We start from the raw sequence: 21507 nt of genomic DNA on the forward strand, positions 1-21507 counted from the left end.
TGGGCCTCAGTTTGCTTGAACTAAATGTAACGGGGCCAACTTAGGTGAACTTTGGGAATCCAGCCAACCTGACTTTAGGGAGAGTATGGAGCCAGGGATGGCATTGTGAATCTGGAGGGCCGAAACCAGAAGAACCTGCAACGTGGCATCTGCGACCTTACTTCCTCCGGAAAAGCACCAGCGGCGGCGCCCAGGCGCGCGGTGCAATGTGGGCCAGTATGAGGCGCGGCTGGCCCCGCCCCCTGCGCCGCCCACGTGGCCAGCGCCACCTGCCTCATTGTGCCCAGGAGTTCTCCAAACCCGCGCTGCGGAGTGAGTGACCCAGTTCAGGCCAGTTTGACCTCGAGGATCCAGAGGTGGAGACGGTACTACCTCCCAGCTCTGGTTTCCATCCCCTTCAGGTCCTTCTTCGGAAGGCGGGGAAGGAGGTCCACCCTGCGCGTGATCCTTTATGCCCGGCCCCTGCCCCTCCCTCCGGGTGGAGCTTCCTCCTCACCGCCAGACTTAAGCTGAGGACCGTTGGATCTCTGGTAGGGTGCAGAACTGACATCAGGCCACACTACCCTATTCACGCTCTGTGCTTGTGCCAAGGTGAGCTTCTCTTGCTGCTGGCCTATCTTTCTCCCGGAGAAGATGGCCTCGATCCTTTACTACTGAAATGTAAGCCCCCGGGGTTGAGCGGAGAGCGCAGAGCACTGGAGGGGACGAGACTTGGTTTCGGATTTGAGCTCTTCTTTGTCTCTGCATGATCTTGCTAACTTCCCAGTTTCTCTGAACCTGTTTCCTCAGCAATAAAATGAGGTCCTACATTAGAACTGTAGCAAGAATTGAGATAAAGCTTTGAAGGCGCACAGCGCATACTAGATGATCTGCAAGTTTTAATTGCCATCTTTCTGTTTGCTCGTGCTTTTTCCAGCTGCTCCGGCTTGCTTATGCAGGTGCAGGGATGGTTCTGAGAAGCGGAGAGAAGTGGGGATAATTCTCTTACTTAGACACCTGCTTTGGGTCTGAGAAAGTCTGACGTGTTATTCTGTTGCCCCAGAACTCTGTTAAAGTGAGACACAGATCTGAACCTTCACTGGATGAGGCTACTGTTAATTAACTCTTCCCCTTCAGATCGTTCATACTCAGGGCTGCAGGCCTGTTACTTTTCCAAGATCTGTTTCCTTATCTTTAATACAGGAGCAATCTCAGTATGTTTCTATCTGGTCCACTGGGATTTTTTGCCGAGTACAATAAAGTGCTTTGATATTCTCCAAGAGGATTCTTTCCAGGTTTTCCAAGAGGTAAAGGAAGAAGGGGACAGAGGCAGCGACTTCCTCAAATGTCCTTCCAGCTGGCCAAACTCAGCCTCTCAAGATCTCTCCCCCATAAGCCGTGTGTGTGTGGTGTGTGTGTGTATTGTGTACATTGTATGTATGTATGTATGTATGTATGGAACAGGTACTCTAGGAGTGAGGGGTTCAGGCAGATGACAGGCTCAGACCTCAAGGAGTAGCCAGGTTTGTGGGGGAAATTTATATATAAACAGAAAAAGGTAGTGATGTGCACATGCTATCAGTACATGGAAGTAGCCATCCATTTATTTATTTATTTTCTTTTTAAAGATGGATGGGGGTCTCTCGCTCTGTTGCCCATGCTGGAGTGTAGTGGTGGAATCCTTGCTCAGTGCATCCTCAAACTTCTGGGCTCAAATGATCCTGCCACCTCAGCTTTTGGACTATAAAGTGCATGCCACTGTGCCCAGTTAATCTTTAAAAAAAAAAAAAAATTCTCCCTAGCAAGCAGACTCAGAAAGAAAAAAACACATTTTTGTAGAGACAGTGTTTCCTTTTGTTGCCCAGGTTTCAAGCGATCCTCCCGCCTCGGCCTGCCCAGGTGCTGAGATTACATGTATGAGCCACTGCACCTGGAAAGGAGCCAGAAATGTAAAGTGCTAGCTGAAGGATGAGCAGCAGTTAGCCAGGCAAATGTAGGGTTTGGGGAGGGAAAGTGTGCACACACCTAGAGTCAGGTAAGTGGTGTGACCCTATTGAGTGTTCAAAGTCTGGAATACAGTCTGACATGAGGAGGTGGTGAAATGAGGAAGATAGGAGCCAGGTTTTGAGGAGGCTGGACTTTATCCTGAATATAGGGGAGAACTGCTGGAAGGATTTGAGACTGGGAGACACATGGTTGGATCTGGTGATGGACTGTGGGAAGAGGGACCACTTTGGAAGCCAAGATCTGTGGTTTAAGTAAAGAGTGATGGTCAGCTGGGCACAGTGGCTCATGCCTGTAATCCCAGCACTTTGGGAGGCCAAGGCGGGTGGATCACCTGAGGTCAGGAGTTCAAGACCAGCCTGGCCAACACGGTGAAACCCTGTCCCTACTAAAAATACAAAAAGTAGCTGAGTGTGGTGGCACACACCTGTAATCCCAGCTACTCGGGAGGCTGAGGCAGGAGAATCACTTGAACCCCGGAGGCAGAGATTGCAGTGAGCTGAGATCATGCCACTGCATTCCAGCCTGGGCAACAGAGTGAGACTCTGTCTCAAAAAAAAATTTAAAAAGGCCGGGCGCAGTGGCTCATACCTGTAATACCAGCACTTTGGGAAGCTGAGGCGAGCAGATCACGAGGTCAAGAGATGGAGACCATCCTGGCCAACATGGTGAAACCCCGTCTCTACTAAAAATACAAAAATTAGCTGGGCGTGGTGCCATGCGCCTGTAGTCCCAACTACTGGGGAGGCTGAAGCAGGAGAATCGGTTGAACCTGAGAGGCAAAGGTTGTAGTGAGCCGAGATCACACCACTATACTCCAGCCTGGTGACAGAGCAAGACTCTGTCTCAAAAAAAGAGAGTGATGGTGGTCAGAGATGGGGCGGTGGCAGTGGAGGTAGATACGGATGGACTAAAGATTTAGGAATATATATTTTAAAATTCTTTTCACGGCCGGGCGCGGTGGCTCACGCCTGTAATCCCAGCACTTTGGGAGGCCGAGGCGGGCGGATCACGAGGTCAGGAGATCAAGACCATCCTGGCTAACACGGTGAAACCCTGTCTCTACTAAAAATACACAAAAAAAAATTAGCTGGGCGAGGTGGCGGGTGCCTGTAGTCCCAGCTACGCGGGAGGCTGAGGCAGGAGAATGGCGTGAACCCCGGGGGACGGAGCCTGCAGTGAGCCGAGATCGCGCCACTGCACTCCAGCCTGGGTGAAAGAGCGAGACTCCTTCTCAAAAAAATAAAAAATAAAAAAATAAAAAAAATTCTTTTCACATACATCAAGAAGTACAGGAAGTATTATTGCAGTCTTAGGTCTTAGGTTACATATTAGAGCATTCTCTTTTTCTGTAGCTATAAGTATTAACAAGATTTACAACCCAGCTAAACTGACAAAATCTGGCCAACATTACATATGTAAGGTGGTTTTCCAAGCTGGCTTTTTCAGAAGTATAGGAGAGGCCAGGGGCAGTGGCTCATGCCTGTAATCCCAGCGCTTTGGGAGGCCGAGGAGGGCGGATCACGAGGTCAGGAGATCAAGACCATCCTGGTTAACACGGTGAAACCCTGTCTCTACTAAAAAATGCAAAAAAATTAGCCGGGCATGGTAGCAGGCGCCTGTAGTCCTAGCTACTGGGGAGGCTGAGGCAGGAGAATGGCATGAACCCGGGAGGTGGAGCTTGCAGTGAGCTGAGATCACACCACTGCCCTCCAGCCTGGGTGACAGAGCGAGACTCCGTCTCAAAAAAAAAAGGAAGTATAGAAGAAAGCCAGGTGTGGTGGCTCACACCTGTAATCCCAGCACTTTAGGAGGCCAAGGTGGGAGGGTCACTTGAGGCTAGAAGTTTGAGAGGGCAACATAGTGAGACCCTATCTCTACAAAAGAAAAATAAGGCCAGGCATGGTGGCTCACACTTATAATCCCAGCACTTTGGGAGGCTGAGGCAGAAGGATCACTTGAGCCCAGGAGTTTGAGACCAGCCTGGGCAACAAGGAGAAGCCTTGTCTCTACGAAAAATACAAAAAATGAGCTGGACATGGTGGCCCATGGTTCTAGTCCCAGCTACCTGGGAGGCTGAATGGAGAGGATAGCTTGAGCCTGGGAGGTGGAGGTTGCAGTGAGCTGAGATCACAGCACTGCCCTCCAGCTTGGACGTTAGAGCGAGACTCTGGCCCAATAAGTAAATAGGCCAGGCGCGGTGGCTCACGCCCGTAATCCCAGCACTTTGGGAGGCCGAGGCGAGCGGATCACGAGGTCAGGAGATCAAGACCATCCTGGCTAACACAGTGAAACCCCGTCTCTACTAAAAATACAAAAAATTAGCCAGGTGCTGTGGCAGGTGCCTGTAGTCCCAGCTACTGGGGAGGCTGAGGCAGGAGAATGGCGTGAACCCGAGTGGCGGAGCTTGCAGTGAGCCAAGATAGCGCCACTGCAGTCCGGCCTGGGCGAAAGAGTGAGACTCCGTCTCAAAAAATAAATAAATAAATAAATAAATAAATAAATAAATAAGCTGGGTGTGGTGACATGTGCCTGTAGTCCCAGCTACTCGGGATTGCTCCAGTCCAGGAGTTCGAGGCTGCAATGAGCCATGAATGGGCCACTGCACTCCAGCCTGGGCAACAGAATGAGACCCTGTCTCAAAAAGAAAATTACAGGAGAAAATACTTTCCTCACCAGCTACTTAATCTGATAATACTCATAAATGCCTGCAAGGAACTGCAAATACTTTCTTTAGATGGCTTTTATTTATTTATTTTTTAGACAGGGTTTCACTCTGTGGCCCAGGCTGGAGTGCAGTGGTGTGATTTCAGCTCATTGCAACCTCTGCCCCCCAGGCTCACGGGATCCTCCTGCCTCGGCCCCCTGAGTAGCTAGGACCATAGAGACGCATCACCATGCCTGGCTAATTTTCATATGTTGTGTAGAGACCAAGTTTTGCCATGTCCCCCAGGCTGGTCTCGAACTCCTGGACTCAAGCAATCTGCTTGCCTCAGCCTCCCAAAGTGCTGGGATTAACAGGCATGAGCCACCACACCCAACCAGATGGTTTTTTTTAAGACCCAAATGGATTATACTATCAACATGTTTGGTTTGCTTTAACACTTGTTATCCAGGGCTTTGGTCTTTTGGTGAAATAGAGTACAAAGTCAACACTCTATCCACAAGTTCCGCATCTGCAGATTCAACCAACCTAGAATCAAAAATACTTGGGGACAAAAACCAATTTTAAAAATTCAAATAAAAAAATACAGTATAGGCCGGGTGTGGTAGCTCACGCCTGTAGTCCCAGCACTTTGGGAGGCCGAGGCGGGTGGATCACCTGAGGTCGGGAGTTCGAGACCAGCCTGACCAACATGGAGAAACCCTGTCTCTACTAAAAATACAAAATTAGCCAGGCGTGGTGGTGCATGCCTGTAATCCCAGCTACTCGGGAGTCTAAGGCAGGAGAATCACTTGAACCCAGGAGGCAGAGGTTGCGGTGAGCTGACATTGCACCATTGCATTCCAGCCTGGGCAACAAGAGTGAAACTCTGTCTAAAAAAAAAAAAAAAATGTATATATAACACCTATTTACCTAGCATTTAGCATTTATATTGTATTAGGAATTATAAGTATTTAGAGTTGATTTAAAATATACAGGAAGATGTACTTAGGTTTATGCAAATACTATGCCATTTTATATAAGGGACTGGAGCATCCCAGGATTTTGGTATCTGAAGGGGTCCTGGAACCAGTCTCCTGTGGATACCAAGGGATGACTATACAGAAAGAAGAGCATGGGTTAGGCCCTGTGCAAGGTGCTTTAGATATAGTATCTCTTGAAAATATCAGAACTGAGATTCAAACGCAGGTCTGCGTAGCCCCAGAGCCTAAACTGTTTCCTCTGCACTCCACCGCTGGATTTGATGAGTACAGTTTTGGACATGGCGAATCTCAGATGCCTATACATACTAGTGGAGAGGTCCAGAGGGCGTTGAATATACAGAAGTGGGGTGAGAAGAATCAAGGCCTAAGGCGATAACCGAAGACATGAACTCAACTAGGGAATGAGGAGATTGAGGAGAAAACCCTGAAGGGACCTTTCTTCTGCCTCCCACACCAGCATTTGTGGGAGGCAGAGGAAAGGCCCATGCAGCCAGGAAACACTCATGTAGATATTGTTTCCTTTTTTTCCTGTGTCTTCTAGTTCCCTGCATCCAGGCAGCAACTGTAGAGCCCTTTGAGAAAGAAAGAATTCAACAGAGGGAAGGAACCTAGACACTGAATTGGAAATAATAAAACCTGATTCCTGATAATACCCTCCTCCCCACTCAACCCACACATCTCCCTTTTACACTTGAAGATAACATGAGGGTTTCTGGCCGGGTGCGGCGGTTCACGCCTGTAATCCCAGCACGCTGGGCCGAGGTGGGTGGATTGCTTGAGGTCGGGAGTTTGAGACCAGCCTACCCAACATGGTGAAACCCCGTCTCTACTAAAAATACAAAAAATTAGCCAAGTGTGGTGGTGGGCACCTGTAATCCCAGCTACTCTGGAGTCTGAGGCAAGAGAATCACTTGAACCTGGGAAATGGAGGTTGCAGTGAGCCAAGATCGTGCCACTGTACTCCAGCCTGGGTGACAGAGCAAGACTCCGTCTTAAAAAAAAAAAAGGATAGCCGGGCGCAGTGGCTCACGCCTGTAATCCCAGCACTTTGGGAGGCTGAGGCGGGTGGATCACAAGGTCAGGAGTTCGAGACCAGCCTGGCCAATACAGTGAAACCCCATGTCTACTAAAAATACAAAAATTAGCTGAGTGTGGTGGTGGGCGCCTGTAGTCCCAGCTACTCGGGAGGCCGAGGCAGGAGAATCACTTGAACCTGGGAGGTGGAGGTTGTGGTGAGCCAAGATTGCATCATTGCCCTCCAGCCTGGGCAAGAAGAGTGAAACTCCGTCTCAAACAAAATAAATAAATAAAATAAAAGATAGGCTGGGCACAGTGGCTCATGCCTGTAATCCCAGCACTTTGAAAAGCTGAGGCTGGTGGATCACCTGAGGTCAGGAGTTCAAGACCAGCCTGGGCAACATGGTGAAACCCTGTCTCTACTAATAATACAAAAATTAGCTGGGCATGGTGGCACATGCCTGTAATCCCAGCTACTCGGGAGGCTGAGGCAGGAGAATCGCTTGAATCCAGGAAGCAGAGGTTGCAGTGAGCCAAGAACGCGCCATTGCACTCCAGCCTGGGTGACAAGAATGAAACTCTGTCTTAAAAAAATAATAATAATAAAAAAGATAACATGAGGGTTTCTGAATGCTGCCAAAGGTCCAGATAGGCAGTTCCTGACAAGCTCAGAGTCTGGAATCTGTTAATGCACGGCTAGGCTGGAAAGCAGTTGTATCAAGCAGAAGATGAGGAAGTCAAGAGCTGGCTAAGGATGATTTTCTGTCCTAGAGAAAAACATCTATGTGGCACCTTCATTCTTCCCTAGGGAGCTCTTGTTCTTTGCAGATCTCCTACATCTTTCATCCCTGTTCCCCAAGCCTCAGCCTTTTCGGTGTTCAGTTTCACCAGCAAAAGAAAGGGAGAAGCAAGAGTCATGTTTCTTCTTCCTTTTCCCCTTAAGCCAGGGTATTGTTCAAGCTCTCACCCCAGGTGTAATTTCAGAGCCTTCTCATGCGTGCTGGGTAATCTGCGAGAGGCCAACAGGTCATTGGGCATTAAGTCCAGGAAACCTGCCTTAGACCCTGGTGGCAGCAGGCCACTAGGTTCCTCTTGTCAAGTCCAGACTTGCTTGCTTGATCCCTTGGAAATTTGATTATAAAGAGCATTGCCCTGGTAGCTTGTGGTTTGACACTCAGATTGAAGTTTTGATTTTGTTTTAGCAGAAGAGAGTGGTTTCCAAAACCAACCTAAACTAGACTATAAAATTCTTCCTGGGTCAGAAGTATTAGGAAAGACAGTGTTGGTGTACTGGCTTTACTCACAACTTGTCTTTTTTTTTTTTTTGAGATGGAGCCTCACTCTGTATCCCAGGCTGGAGTGCAGTGGCATGATCTCAGCTCACTGCAACCTCTGCCTCCTGGGTTCAAGCGATTCTCCTGCCTCAGCCGCCTGAGTAGCTTGGATTACAGGTGTGCACCACCATGCCCAGCTAATTTTTGTATTTTTAGTAGAGAGGGGGTTTCGCCATGTTGGCCAGGCTGGTCTCGAACTCCTGACCTCAAGTGATCCGCCTGCCTCAGCCTCCCGAAGTGCTGGGATTACAGACGTTAGCCACTGTACCCGGCCTCAACTTGTCTTATTATTATTTTTTGAGACAGGGTCTCGCTCTGTTGCCCAGACTGGAGTGCAGTGGCACTATATCGGCTCACTGCAACCTCCGCCTCCTGGGTTCAGGTGATTCTCATGTCTTGGTCTCCCAAGTAGCTGAGATTACAGGCATGCGCCACCATGCCCAGCTAATTTTTTTTTTTTTGGAGATGGAGTCTTGCTCTGTTGCCCAAGCTGGAGTGCACTGGCTCAATCTCGGCTCACTGCAACCTCCACCTCCCACGTTCAAGCAATTCCTCCTGTCTCAGCCTCCTGAGTAGCTGGGACTACAGGCACATGCCACCATGCCCAGCTAATTTTTTTTTTTTTTTTTTTGAGACGGAGTTTTGCTCTGTCGCCCAGGCTGGAGTGCCGTGGTGCGATCTCGGCTCACTGCAAGCTCCGCCTCCTGGGTTTACGCCATTCTCCTACCTCAGCCTCCAGAGTAGCTGGGACTACAGGCGCCCGCCACCACGCCCGGCTAGTTTTTTGTATTTTTAGTAGAGACGGGGTTTCACCATGTTAGCCAGGATGGTCTCGATCTCCTGACCTCGTGATCCGCCCACCTTGGCCTCCCAAAGTGCTGGGATTATAGGTGTGAGCCACCGTGTCCAGCCTAATTTTTGTATTTTTAGGAGAGATGGGGTTTCACCATGTTGGTCAGGCTGGTCTCGAACTCCTGACCTCGTGATCCGCCCTGTTTGGCCTCCCAAAGTGCTGGAATTACAGGTGTGAGCCACCACACCCAGCCTAATTTTTGTATTTTTAGTAGAGACGGGGTTTCGCCATGTTGGCCAGGCTGGTAATACCCTGACCTCAGGTGATCTGTCTGCCTCGGCCTTCCAGAGTGTTGGGATTACAGGCGTGAGCCACCACTCCCGGCCACAACTTGTCTTATTACTTGCTCTATCCTACATCCTTTTAGAACCTGGAAACTAGGATTATGTTTATAAAGATATTGTTGGTAATTAAATCAATCCCAACAGTGATATTCATGGTACTGATGAGATCAAGGGAAAAGGTTGTATCTACCTCATTGGCTCTTGGTGTGAACATTCTCTCTCCTTTTCTTTCACTTGAATAACTCCTGTTCAGTTATTCTTTAGGACTTGACTCAGGAAGAGATGCCCCCAAGAAGCCATCCTAGCAAGGTTACTCTTTTCTTGCCACTCTTGTGCAGAATTTGATCAAAGCTCTTATCACAGTGTACTGATATCACCTGTTCCCATTACGAGACCATAAACTGAAGGAAGGCAGTTTAAATATTTAAATATGTTTTTCTCTTGGGTTTAGCACAAGAGTTGGAACATTCAATTTACAGACAAAATGAGTATTCTTGGGCCATTTGGTGACTTCTTATTTTCATAGCTTTCCAGAGGGGGAGGCTCCAGTTACCTGCTTTGTTTGGTTGGAAATTTACTTGTATCTGCAATTAGTTATTTTTCTGCTGCACTGAAGTCATGTGTATAGTTTCCCCTTCCTGGAAAGAGTTCTTCCCCTTGACTCTTGGGAATTCTTAAAAGCCAGTGTCAATATTTATTTGTCCTTGCCCTTTTCTGTAGTACATCATACTTGTATCTACCGTATCTTTTTATAGGTCTGTGTTTATTTGCCTTTTTTCCATTAGCTCCTCCTTAGATCCTTGGTTTTGCCACTTTTTTTATTTATTTATTTTTTTGAGACGGAGTCTCCCTCTGTCGCCCAGGCTGGAGTGCAGTGGCATGATCTCAGCTCACTGCAACCTCCGCCTCCCAGGTTCAAGCAATTCTCCTGCCTCAGCCTCCCAAGTAGCTGGGATTATAGGCACCCGCCACCATGCCTGGCTAATTTTCGTATTTTTAGTAGAGACAGGGTTTCACTATGTTGACCAGTGCTGGTCTCGATCTCTTGACCTCGTGATCCGCCTGCCTCGACCTCCCAAAGTGCTGGGATTACAGGCGTGAGCCGCCGCACCCGGCCAGTTTTGCCACTTCTTAGCTGTTGATTTGGAGCAAATTTCACTTTTTTTTTTTTTTTTTTTGAGACGGAGTCTTGCTCTGTCGGCCAGGTTGGAGTGCAGTGGCGCAATCTTGGCTCACTGCAACCTCTGCCGCCCGGGTTCAAACGATTCTCCCACCTCAGCCTCCATAGCTGGGACTACAGGCACATGCCACCACATCTAGCTAATTTTTGTATTTTTTGGTAGAAACAGGGTTTCACCATGTTGGCCAGGCTGGTCTCTAACTTCTGACCTCAAGTGATCTGCCTGCTTTGGCCTCCCTATGTGCTTGTTATTACAGGTGTGAGGCACAGCACCCGGTCTAACTTCACTTCTTTGAGCCTATTTTCTCAACTAAAAAATTAAAGATCTGGATATGGTGGCTCATACCTGTAATCCCAGCAACTCAGGGTGCTGAAGTGGCTGGATAGCTTGAGGCCAGAAGTTCAAGACCAGCCTGGGCAACCTAGCCAGAACCCATCTCTAAAAAAGTTTAAAAACATCCAGGTGTGCTGGCACAGGCCTGTAGTCCCAGCTACTTGGAAGGCTGAGGCAGGAATATCACTTGAACTTAGGAGTTCAAGGCTGCAGTGAGCCATGATCACACCACTGTTCTCCAACCCAGGAGATAGAACCAGATCCTGAGTCTAAAAAAGGAGTTCCTTTTTTAGGACTCCATTTACCTCCCTTGCAGGAGCCCACTTGGGCCTACCAGCATGGCTGACCAGACCTCTGTGAAAGGTCCTTAGAGAATCTCTGTAGTTCTTTTTTTTTTTGAGACAAAATCTCGCTCACTGCAACCTCCGCCTCCTGGGTTCAAGTGATTCTCCTGCCTCAGCCTCCCAAGTAGCTGGGACTACAGGCACACGCCACCACGCCCGGCTAATTTTTTGTATTTTTAGTAAAGACGGGCTTCTTTCACTGAGTTAGCCAGGATGGTCTCGATCTCCTGACCTTGTGATCCACCCGCCTTGGCCTCCCAAAGTGCTGGGATTACAGGCGTGAGCCACTGTGCCTGGCCGAGAATCTCTGTAGTTCTGACAACCTCCTGGAAACATTCATTTCATCCTCAGAGAAGTGGCCCCTTCCTGGGCCTATTCAGTTACCTGGTCTCTCTCTCATAATGGCCTTTGCCTGCCTTACCCTGGCTTGAGACCTTAGTTAGTCAAGACTGGGTGCTTCTGTGTGGCCACCTGCTTTTGTTTTTAGATAGTGCAGTTCTTTAACAGAGATCTTTAGCCTGCCACAGAGAAGGGCAGCCAGGCTGGTGGTCTGGTTAGTGTTTGTCCAGGAGCTACTGGCCATGGTTGGTTTTGGTCACCCTGTCTCCGTTGCCTTTGCTCACAGGCACATATATAACCACGTTTGTCCTCCACATCTGTCCCCTCTTCCCCACCCCTGCCTGGCCCATGATTTGTAGTAGTGAGACAGAGTCTTACTCTGTCACCCAGGCTGGAGTGCAGTGGCGCGATCTCAGCTAACTGCAACCTCTACCTCCCAGGTTCAAGTGATTCTTGTGCCTCAGCCCCGCAAGCAGCTGGGACTACAGGTGCGCGCCACCATGCCTAGATAATTTTTGTATTTTTAGTAGAGATGGGGTTTCACCATGTTGGCCCAGCTGGTCTTGAACTCTTGACCTCAGGTGATCTGTCCGCTTCAGCCTCCCAAAGTGCTAGGATTACAAGCGTGAGCCACTGCAGACTCCACTTTGCAGTATTCTTGACAGTGGATATCTGAGACCTGCACAACAGCACTAACCCCAACACCATTCTCTTCCCATCTGTGTTTCAGGGAGCAATGGCGGCTTCCTGTGTTCTCCTGCACACTGGGCAGAAGATGCCTCTGATTGGTCTGGGTACTTGGAAGAGTGAGCCTGGTCAGGTGAGGGATGGGGGAAGAAAAGAGAAACTTGTTGAGCCTCTGCCTGCATTTTCCTTGCAGCCCCACCCCCATACTCCCCTTCCAGTGGGGATGAGCCAGTGGGAAGAGATAAGAGAAGAGACCAATTATACACCCTGGGCTTCCCCACCTGACTCAGAGAGTGGGCTGAGGGGCCCAGCAGGGCCAGGGGCATAGGAAGGACATCTTTCTCTAACTGGATCTGCACTGAGTGCTGTGGCAGACATGGGGCCCTCTGTGCCCATCCCTATGCTATGACCCCTAATATGGCAGTTATCACCCTGTGCTGTGATCATGTCTCCTCTCCCACACTGGGTTCTTTGAGGGCTCAGCCTCTCCCTACTGCTCAGTCCAGAATTAGGCACATAGCAGGTGTCAAGGTTTGAAGAATAACTAGGTGAATTGTATAGACCAAAGGTCAGCAAGCTTTTTTTTTTTTTTTCTTTTACTTGAGACAGGGTCTCGCTCTGTTGCCCAGGCTGGAGTGCAGTGGCATGATCTTGGCTCATGGCAGCCTTGACCTCCTGGGCTCAAGTGACCCTCCCACCTCAGCCTCCTGAGCAGCTGGGACCACAGGCACACACTAACACACAGGCCCAGCAAACTTTTTTTTTTTTTTGAAACCGAGTATCACTCTGTTCCCCAGGCTGGAGTGCAGTGGCTTGATCTCGGCTCACTGCAACCTCCGCCTCATGGGTTCAAGTGATTCTCCTGCCTCAGCCTCCTGAGTAGCTGGGACTACAGGCATGAGCCACCACACCTAGCTAATTTTTGTATTTTTTGTAGAGACGGGGTTTTACCATGTTGGCGAGGCTGGTCCTGAACTCCTGACCTCAGGTGATCCACCTGCCTTGGCCTCCCAAAGTGCTGGGATTACAGATGTAAGCCACCTCGCCCGGCCACAAACTATTTTTTAAAGAACAAGATGGGGCCAAGTGTGGTGGCTCATACCTTTAATCCCAGCACTTTGGGAGGCCGAGGCAGGAAGATTGCTTGAGCCCAGGAATTTGAGACCAGACGGGGCAACACAGTGAGACCCCCGTCTCTACAAAAAATTCAAAAAATTAGAATGTGCCTGTGTTCCCAACTGCTTGAGAGGCTGAGTTAGGGGGATTGCTAGAACCCTGGAAGTCGAGGCTGCAGCGACCTATGATCATGCCACTGCACTGCAGCCTGGACACAGCAAGACCATCTTAAAAAAAATTAAAAAGTAGGCTGGACACTGTGGCTCACACCTGTAATCCCAGCACTTTGGGAGGCCAAGGCAGGTGGATCACAAGGTCAGGAGTTCGAGACCAGCTTGGCCAACATGGTGAAACCCCGTCTCTACTAAAAATACAAAAATTAGCCAGGCGTGGTGGCACACACCTGTAATCCCAGCTACTTGGGAGGCTGAGGCAGGAGAATTGCTTGAACCCGGGAGGCAGAGGTTGCAGTGAGCCAAAATTACGCCACTGCACTCCAGCCTAGGCAACAGAGCAAGACTCCGTCTAGGGGGAGAAAAATTAAGGAAAAAAAGTTAAAAAAAAAATTAGATTCTATTGGACAAGTTACAGATGGAGGTGATTATACACTCATGTGATCTTTTAATATTGTAACCACTTAAGCCCGGTGTGGTGGCTCATGCCTGTAATCCCAGCACTTTGGGAGGCTGAGGCAGGCGGATCACCTGAGGTCGGGAGTTCGAGACCAGCCTGACTAACACGTAGAAACCTCGTCTCTACTAAAAGTGCAAAATTAGCCAGGCGTGGTGGTGCATGCCTGTAATCCCAGGTACTCGGGAGTCTGAGGCAGGAGAATCACTTGAATCCGGGAGGCGGAGGTTGCAGTGAGCCGAGATCGTGCAGCCTGGGCAACAAGAGCGAAACTGCGTCCCAAGAAAAATAATAATAAAATAAATAAGTAACCACTTAAAAATATAAATGTAGTTCTTAATTCAAGAACTGTTAAAGTTGGGCCGGGCGCGGTGGCTCAAGCCTGTAATCCCAGCACTTTGGAAGGCCGAGGCGGGCGGATCACGAGGTCAGGAGATCGAGACCATCCTGGCTAACACAGTGAAACCCCGTCTCTACTAAAAGAAAAAAAATACAAAAAATTAGCCGGGCGTATTGGCGGGCGCCTGTAGTCCCAGCTACTCGGGAGGCTGAGGCAGGAGAATGGCGTCAACCCAGGAGGTGGAGGTTGCGGTGAGCCGAGATCACGCCACTGCACTCCAGCCTGGGGGACAGAGAAAGACTCCGTCTCAAAAAAAAAAAAGAAAAGAACTGTTAAAGTTGATAATTGAGTGACCCCTGGTGTAGACCCTCCCAGCTGAGGGGAGTCTGGGAATGTAGACCTGCTCTCTCAGGGTGGACGTAGCTATGAGATTTGGCACCTGCCTGGAATGGGGCATTTCCCCAGGGCTTCTTCCTTCTTCCTTGGAAATCTTGAGTCAGAGTGAAGAGAAGTTTGGGGATTAAGTTTGAGAGAAGCCCCAGCAGAGAGAACAGATTCTTCTATCTGGGATTTAGACTGATATTTGTGGTGTGCTTGGATGACCTGTGTCTCTTTTCCCTTTTGCTTTCTTTCCTATAGCTGCCAAGGAGCCTGGAGCCAGGGTCCCTGTGCTTCAGGCAGGCACTTGTCACAGCCTCAGAGAAGTCAGGAGCTAGGTCAAGGCAGGGGGTGGGGGCCACAGACAAGGCCAAGGCGGGGCATGGAACAGCAGGGGTCAGATGTTAGGGGAAGTACGTCTGCACCCGGGTGGGGATCTTGAATACTATGCCAGGCACCCACAACAAGAGCTTTGAGTGCTTTGTGTCTAGGGCTGGGTACCCTTGTTTCTGCTGCTGGTGCCATGTTTCCAGTCTGGATTTTAGCAAAATTAACTGACCCATCCTTCTACCTGATGCCTGTTTTCTTCTCTCTCATTAGGGAGTTCTGGGTCCAGCTTTCAGCCCACTTATCTGCCTCCAGCTTTCAGCCTACTTATCTGCCTTCCTTAATCTTTTCCCCCTTCTAACCTCTTTTGCTGGCCTGTGCTCCCAGAGTTCCCAGAGTCTGTCTACACAACTCCTTGTATGTCCTTGGCCTAGGAATTTTTTCTTATGTTTCTCTAACCAGCTCCTTAGAACCTGGAACTTGTTTCCATGGTCTATACTTCTTTTCTCTATTTATCCATCTGTCTTCTGATTGAAAAAAAAATTATTATTTTTTATTTTTTTAAATTTTTAAATTTTTATTTATTTATTTATTTTATTTTTGAGATGGCGTCTTGCTGTGTCGCCCAGGCTGGAGTGCAGTGGTGTGATCGCGCCTCACTGCAAGCTCCACTTCCTAGGTCCATGCCATTCTCCTGCCTCAGCCTCCTGAGTAGCTGGGACTACAGTCATCCCCCACCACGCCCAGCTAATTTTTTGTATTTTTAGTAGAGACGGGGTTTCACCGTGTTAGCCAGGATAGTCTCGATCTCCTGACCTCATGATACGCCCGCCTCGGCCTCCCAAAGTGCTGGGACTACAGGCATAAGCCACCGCACCCAGCTAATTTTGTTTTGTTTTTTTTTTTTTTGAGAAGGAGTTTCACTCTTGTTGCCCAGGCTGGAGTGCAATGGCATGATCTTGGCTCACTGTAACTTCCACCTCCCGGGTTCAAGCGATTCTCCTGCCTCAGCCTCCCAAGTACCCGGGATTATAGGCATGCACCACCATGCCCAGCTAATTTTGTATTTTTAGTAGAGACGGGGTTTCTCTGTGTTGGTTAGGCTGGTCTCAAACTCCCAACCTCAGGTGATCTGCCTGCCTCGGCCTCCCAAAGTGCTGGGATTACGGGTATGAGCCACCACGCCTGGCCTTTATTTAAAAAAAAAAAATTGTTTTTAATTTGTTGTTATTTTTTGTGTGTTTTTTTTGAGACGGAGTCTCACTCTGTCTCGCCCAGGATGGAGTGCAGTGGCATGATCTCAGCTCACTGCAGCCTCCTCCTCCTGGGTTCAAGTGATTCTCCTATCTCAGCTCCTGAGTAGCTGGGACTACAGGCATGTGCCACCATGCACAGCTAATTTTTGTATTTTTAGTAGAGACAGAGTATCACCATGTTGACCAGGCTGGGCTCAAACCCCTGACCTCAGGTGATCCACCTGCCTCGGCTTCCCAAAGTGCTGGGATTATAGGCGTGAGCCACCACGCCTGGTCTTATTTATTTATTTTTTTTAAAAGAGGTGGGGGTCTCGCTATGTTGACCAGGCTGGTCTTGAACTCCTGCCTTCAAGCAATGCTCCCATGTCGGCCTCCCAAAGTCCTAGGATTACAGGCATGAGCCTGTAAAAATATTTACTAAAGCCCTCTTTATGGTAGATGCCGGGCAAATATTGTTAGTTTTTGCTAGACCTTGCTGAGATGGCTTGGGTAGGAAGGCATCTTAGAGACTGGTTGGGGTGGGAGCAGAGCAAAGGGTTTGGAGCTTCTGGAGAGGCTTCTGGTCCCTTAGACTGAAACCATCTTCCATCTTTTTTTTTTTTTAGACGGAGTTTCGCTCTTGTTGCCGAGGCTGAAGTGCAGTGGCGCAATCTCAGCTCACTGCAACCTCTGCCTCCTGGGTTCAAGTGATTCTCCTGCCTCAGCCTCCCGAGTAGCTAGGATTACAGGCGCCCGCCACCACACCCAGCTAATTTTGTATTTTTAGTAGAGATGGGGTTTCACCATGTTGGCCAGGCTGACCTCCAGCTGGCCAGGCTGGTCTCGAACTCCTCACCTCAGGGGATCTGCCCACCTCAGCCTCCCAAAGTGCTGGGATTACAGGCATGAGCCACCACACCCAGTTCATCTTCCATCTTTTCACCTCCACTGCATAGATGTGCCTGTTATATTTCTGACCCCCCCTTCCCCCAGCATTGACCTTGGGGTGGCGACAGTAGAAGGCTGAAACCAACATAGCTGAAACCTCTGCTTCTCTCACCTTGCAGGTAAAAGCAGCTGTTAAGTATGCCCTTAGTGTAGGCTACCGCCACATTGATTGTGCTGCTATCTACGGCAATGAGCCTGAGATTGGGGAGGCCCTGAAGGAGGACGTGGGACCAGGCAAGGTGAGGACTGGGGTTGTAAAGATAGGTGGGGTGAGAGAACTTAGAAGCTGAAGCTAGGGCTGGGGCCCAGCTGGAGGGAATCTGGCATCAGCTTCCTTCCAGTTCCTCTCCCAGAGTTGAGGGTGGGTGAGACCACGTGCTCGTGGCTCTTCTCACTGTGGGCCCTGCCCCTTGCACTAGGCGGTGCCTCGGGAGGAGCTGTTTGTGACATCCAAGCTGTGGAACACCAAGCACCACCCCGAGGATGTGGAGCCTGCCCTCCGGAAGACTCTGGCTGACCTCCAGCTGGAGTATCTGGACCTGTACCTGATGCACTGGCCTTATGCCTTTGAGTGAGCCTTGCCAGAGCCTCATCTGGGGAATCAGGGGGTTGAGCAGGATGGTGTTAGTAACTTATTATAAGTCACAGCAGCAGAGCAGGATAGGAACACTCATTTGCACGGCAAGCTGAGGAGCCTGACGTGGGATCTTAGCCTCTTCTGCTACAGCAGCTTAGCTGTAGCTACAGGAGTTTAACTCTAGAAAAAGGAAGGCAGTCTCACATGGTGTGTACCCCAGGGTATGCACCCATAACCCTCCTGCTCTCTTTATTCATTTAGAAAAGGTGCTGACTTTTTTGTTGAGCACCTAGGGTTACAGTAATAAGTAAGTCTCAGCAGAAGATGTGAGAAGAGCCCACCATTAGTGCCATGCCCTGTGCTGGAAGAAGGGGGGATAACTCCCTGAGGATGAGTTAAGGAAGACTTCCTAGGGGAGAGGAGTTATCTAGGTCTAGGAAGAGGAGGGGGCATAGGCATTCCATGTAAACTTAACACCTGGGTTACGATCTGGAAGGATGAAAAAGCATGGCTTTTTTTGGCCAGGCGCGGTGGCTCACGCCTGTAATCCCAGCACTTTGGGAGGCCGAGGCGGGCGGATCACGAGGTCAGGAGATCAAGACCATCCTGGCTAACACGGTGAAACCCCGTCTCTACTAAAAATACAAAAAATTAGCTGCGTGTGGTGGCGGGCGCCTGTAGTCCCAGTTACTGGGGAGGCTGAGGCAGGAGAATGGCATGAACCCGGGAGGTAGAGCTTGCAGTGAGCTGAGATAGCGCCACTGCACTCCAGCCTGGGCGGCAGAGCGAGACTCCATCTCAAAAAAAAAAAGAAAAAGCATGGCTTTTTAAAAATTCTTGGCCCTTTGTCCTCTCTGGGATTGGAGTTTGGGACATAGAGTGGCTGGATGGGCAGGTAGGGTAGAAACCTGGCATTTGTGTCCACACTTGGTGGGGCTGTCTCTCACTCAGGCGGGGAGAAAACCCCTTCCCCAAGAATGCTGATGGGACTATATGCTACGACTCCACCCACTACAAGGAGACTTGGAAGGCTCTGGAGGCACTGGTGGCTAAGGGGCTGGTGCGGGCACTGGGCCTGTCCAACTTCAACAGTCGGCAGATTGATGACATACTCAGTGTGGCCTCTGTGCGTCCAGCTGTCTTGCAGGTAAGGACAGCAAGCAGATGAGTGGTTTAGGGGTTGTCTGCTCAAGAGCATGAGTGAGCAGACAATGGATCTGCTTAAGGGAGATGGCTAGCAAGTTGTCAGAGTGTTGGTGCAGAAGTCCTCTGCATAAAGGTGGGCATTGAAGCAGTGGGAGAGAATGAAATTGCCGATGGGAAATGGTGAGAAAAGCAGGCTGAAGGGTAGTGGGGGAGTCAGCAATAGGGGGTTGGTCCAGACATGCATGTCTGGGATGGGCCAAGCAAGCTGGGTGTCACCACTTCATGGTGATGGGTTATTCTTTGGCTCAGGTGGAATGCCACCCATACTTGGCTCAAAACGAGCTAATTGCCCACTGCCAAGCACGTGGCCTGGAGGTAACTGCTTATAGCCCTTTGGGCTCCTCTGATCGTGCATGGCGTGATCCTGATGAGCCTGTCCTGCTGGAGGAACCGGTAGTCCTGGCATTGGCTGAAAAGTATGGCCGATCTCCAGCTCAGATCTTGCTCAGGTATGGGTCAGTCTTAGGGAGAGGGCCCTGGGTTGGGAGGCAAGGGTTAAGGGATTTCTTATTTCAGTGTCTGGGTGAGGCTGAGGATCTTGCCTTGTGATCTGGAGGGAGGCCACTCTAGGCATATTTCCCATTTCAGCAGGGCTCAGGTGCTCCAGGAGCTTAGGGAAGGCTGCATGGAGAACAAAATAGTGCTTATGAATACTGACCCTTTTCCTCATCTATCTAATCCCCCAACTTAGGTGGCAGGTCCAGCGGAAAGTGATCTGCATCCCCAAAAGTATCACTCCTTCTCGAATCCTTCAGAACATCAAGGTACTTGGTAATGGGTTCTATGGGTTCTATCTTCTTTAGCTCTTTGGGACATTTTCTTGGCCCTGACTCTACCTGGCTAAAAAAGCAGTGTTGTGGAACCCCAGCTTCTGCTCACAAAGCTGGCTTTCTTGAACCCCACTCTCCATCCTCAGGTGTTTGACTTCACCTTTAGCCCAGAAGAGATGAAGCAGCTAAATGCCCTGAACAAAAATTGGCGATACATTGTGCCTATGCTTACGGTGAGGATGTATCAGCTCCCTAGACTTGGGGAATGTGAGATTTGGGGTGGGATTCTGGCCCAGGTGTGACCTACGGCTTGCTGGTTGTGAGAAGGACGCAATGTTGTGGGTGGGATTGCTATGCTGGACATAGTGCTCTCGTTTCTCTTTATTGAGCTCAGGGAAGTAGTATGGCTCAGGGATAAGGCATATAACCTGTGAGTCCCAGTCCTGCTTCTTGATATCTTGTAACCTAGAGCAAGTTATTAAACTTCTCCAAGCCTCAGCTGCCTACGTGTAAAATGAGCCCAGTTCCTGACATGTAGTAGATTCTCAGTAAATGATATGAGGAGAGCCCAGAAGGCATTGTTGACCTCACTGGAGGGATTGGGGTTGGGAGGGAAGTCTGCTGTACTTAGGGAAATAAATGGTTCCTGGCCTCTTGATCTCAGTTCAGACTGCAAACTCTTAGGGGCAGGGGTAGCTACATATCAGTCTATGGGTTTGGTGCTAGAATGCTGTTGATACTGTGGTGTTCTCTGAGATGGGGATCCCAGCCACTGCCATCTGACATAGTGCTATACACAGATGAGTTTTTGTAGGAAGATTTGGGGAAGATGCCTGGAGTCTTTGGAATGGCAACTCCTGCTGATGGAGTAATCTATCTGTCTCTCTTTCCAGGTGGATGGGAAGAGAGTCCCAAGGGATGCAGGGCATCCTCTGTACCCCTTTAATGACCCGTACTGAGACCACAGTTTCTTGGCCTCCCTTCCAGCTCTCCTCTAATGAGGTCCTGCCACAACGGAAAGAGGGAGTTAATAAAGCCATTGGAGCATCCATATTGCTTGCTTGTCTTATTTGCCTAGTCAGGCCTGAGATGGAGGCTGTTTCCCTCAGGGGTGACAGACCTCGGGCTGCTGGATGTGACCTGCCCTTGAAGCCCAAATATTCATATCCTGGTTCTGGAAGAACCTGTGAGGAGGCTGAGTAATTCTGTATCCTTGCATTAGGCACGTTGGGAAGTAGCGCCATCTACTGGCACATCTTAAGCACTGCATGCTTCCCTGGAGTCTTCTCAAGAATGCCTCGAATTGACCACCTCAGGAGTGAGCGATCAGGGCATAGATTGTCCGTTGGTTTCAAGGCAATGCTGGACCTGGGCCTTGAGTTTCCATCCCCCTGTCCTGATCAGTGCCTAGGTTTAGTAATATGAAGAGTCCAAGCGACTTACATTCATAAGTTAGGGAATCCCAGCTTGCAAAATCACAAAAGGTGGGGGACAGGGGCTTTCTCCATCAGACACTATAGTCAGTGTGCATAGGTGACCTGCAGGAGGCAACAGTCCAGCCCAGACCTTGTCACTCGGCCCCTAAGGCCCTATCTTACGCAGTTTTTATTGGTGGGCACCAGAGGCCACTGATGAACAGGTTTTAGGAAGGTTTTTGGCAAATCTCTCTAACCTCCAGTCACACGGAACTCATTTTACTTTCCCAAACCATTGCTCTTCGTTCAAGAAGTATTTATTGGGTACTTATGGGTTAGGCATGATGCTAAGCCCTGGGGATATAGCTATAACCAAGACATATAAGTCCCTACAGCCTACTTGAGGAGACAGACTAAGTAATTGCATAATTAGTTTAATTACAGTTGGAAGAAGTGTTATGAGAAGTGTAGGGCGAGTAGCCTACTTATTTAATCAGCTAAGATCTGAAAGATGAATAGGGATTAATTAGTTAAAGGAGGTAAGAGTGGGAACAGCATTCCA

At 49.4% G+C, this 21507-nt stretch overlaps 1 protein-coding gene across 2 annotated transcripts; it reads left to right on the forward strand.

The window, feature by feature from the left end:
* The first annotated feature begins 255 nt into the window (after positions 1–255).
* On the forward strand, positions 256–20581 carry AKR1A1 (aldo-keto reductase family 1 member A1). Of its 2 annotated transcripts, XM_032160683.2 has the most exons (9): positions 256–591; positions 12047–12136; positions 17097–17216; positions 17397–17548; positions 18506–18701; positions 19010–19209; positions 19452–19524; positions 19677–19763; positions 20424–20581. In XM_032160683.2, the coding sequence occupies exons 2-9, from the start codon at positions 12053–12055 to the stop codon at positions 20487–20489; spliced, it is 978 nt and encodes a 325-aa protein (XP_032016574.1). In that variant the 5' UTR covers positions 256–591; positions 12047–12052; the 3' UTR covers positions 20490–20581. The 2 variants fall into 2 exon arrangements, with proteins under 2 accessions (XP_032016574.1, XP_058298965.1); XM_058442982.1 differs by lacking the exon at positions 17097–17216.
* Positions 20582–21507: the final 926 nt, after the last annotated feature.

This window comes from Hylobates moloch, unplaced genomic scaffold (assembly GCF_009828535.3).
Source record: "Hylobates moloch isolate HMO894 unplaced genomic scaffold, HMol_V3 SCAFFOLD_8, whole genome shotgun sequence".
NCBI lineage: Eukaryota > Metazoa > Chordata > Mammalia > Primates > Hylobatidae > Hylobates > Hylobates moloch.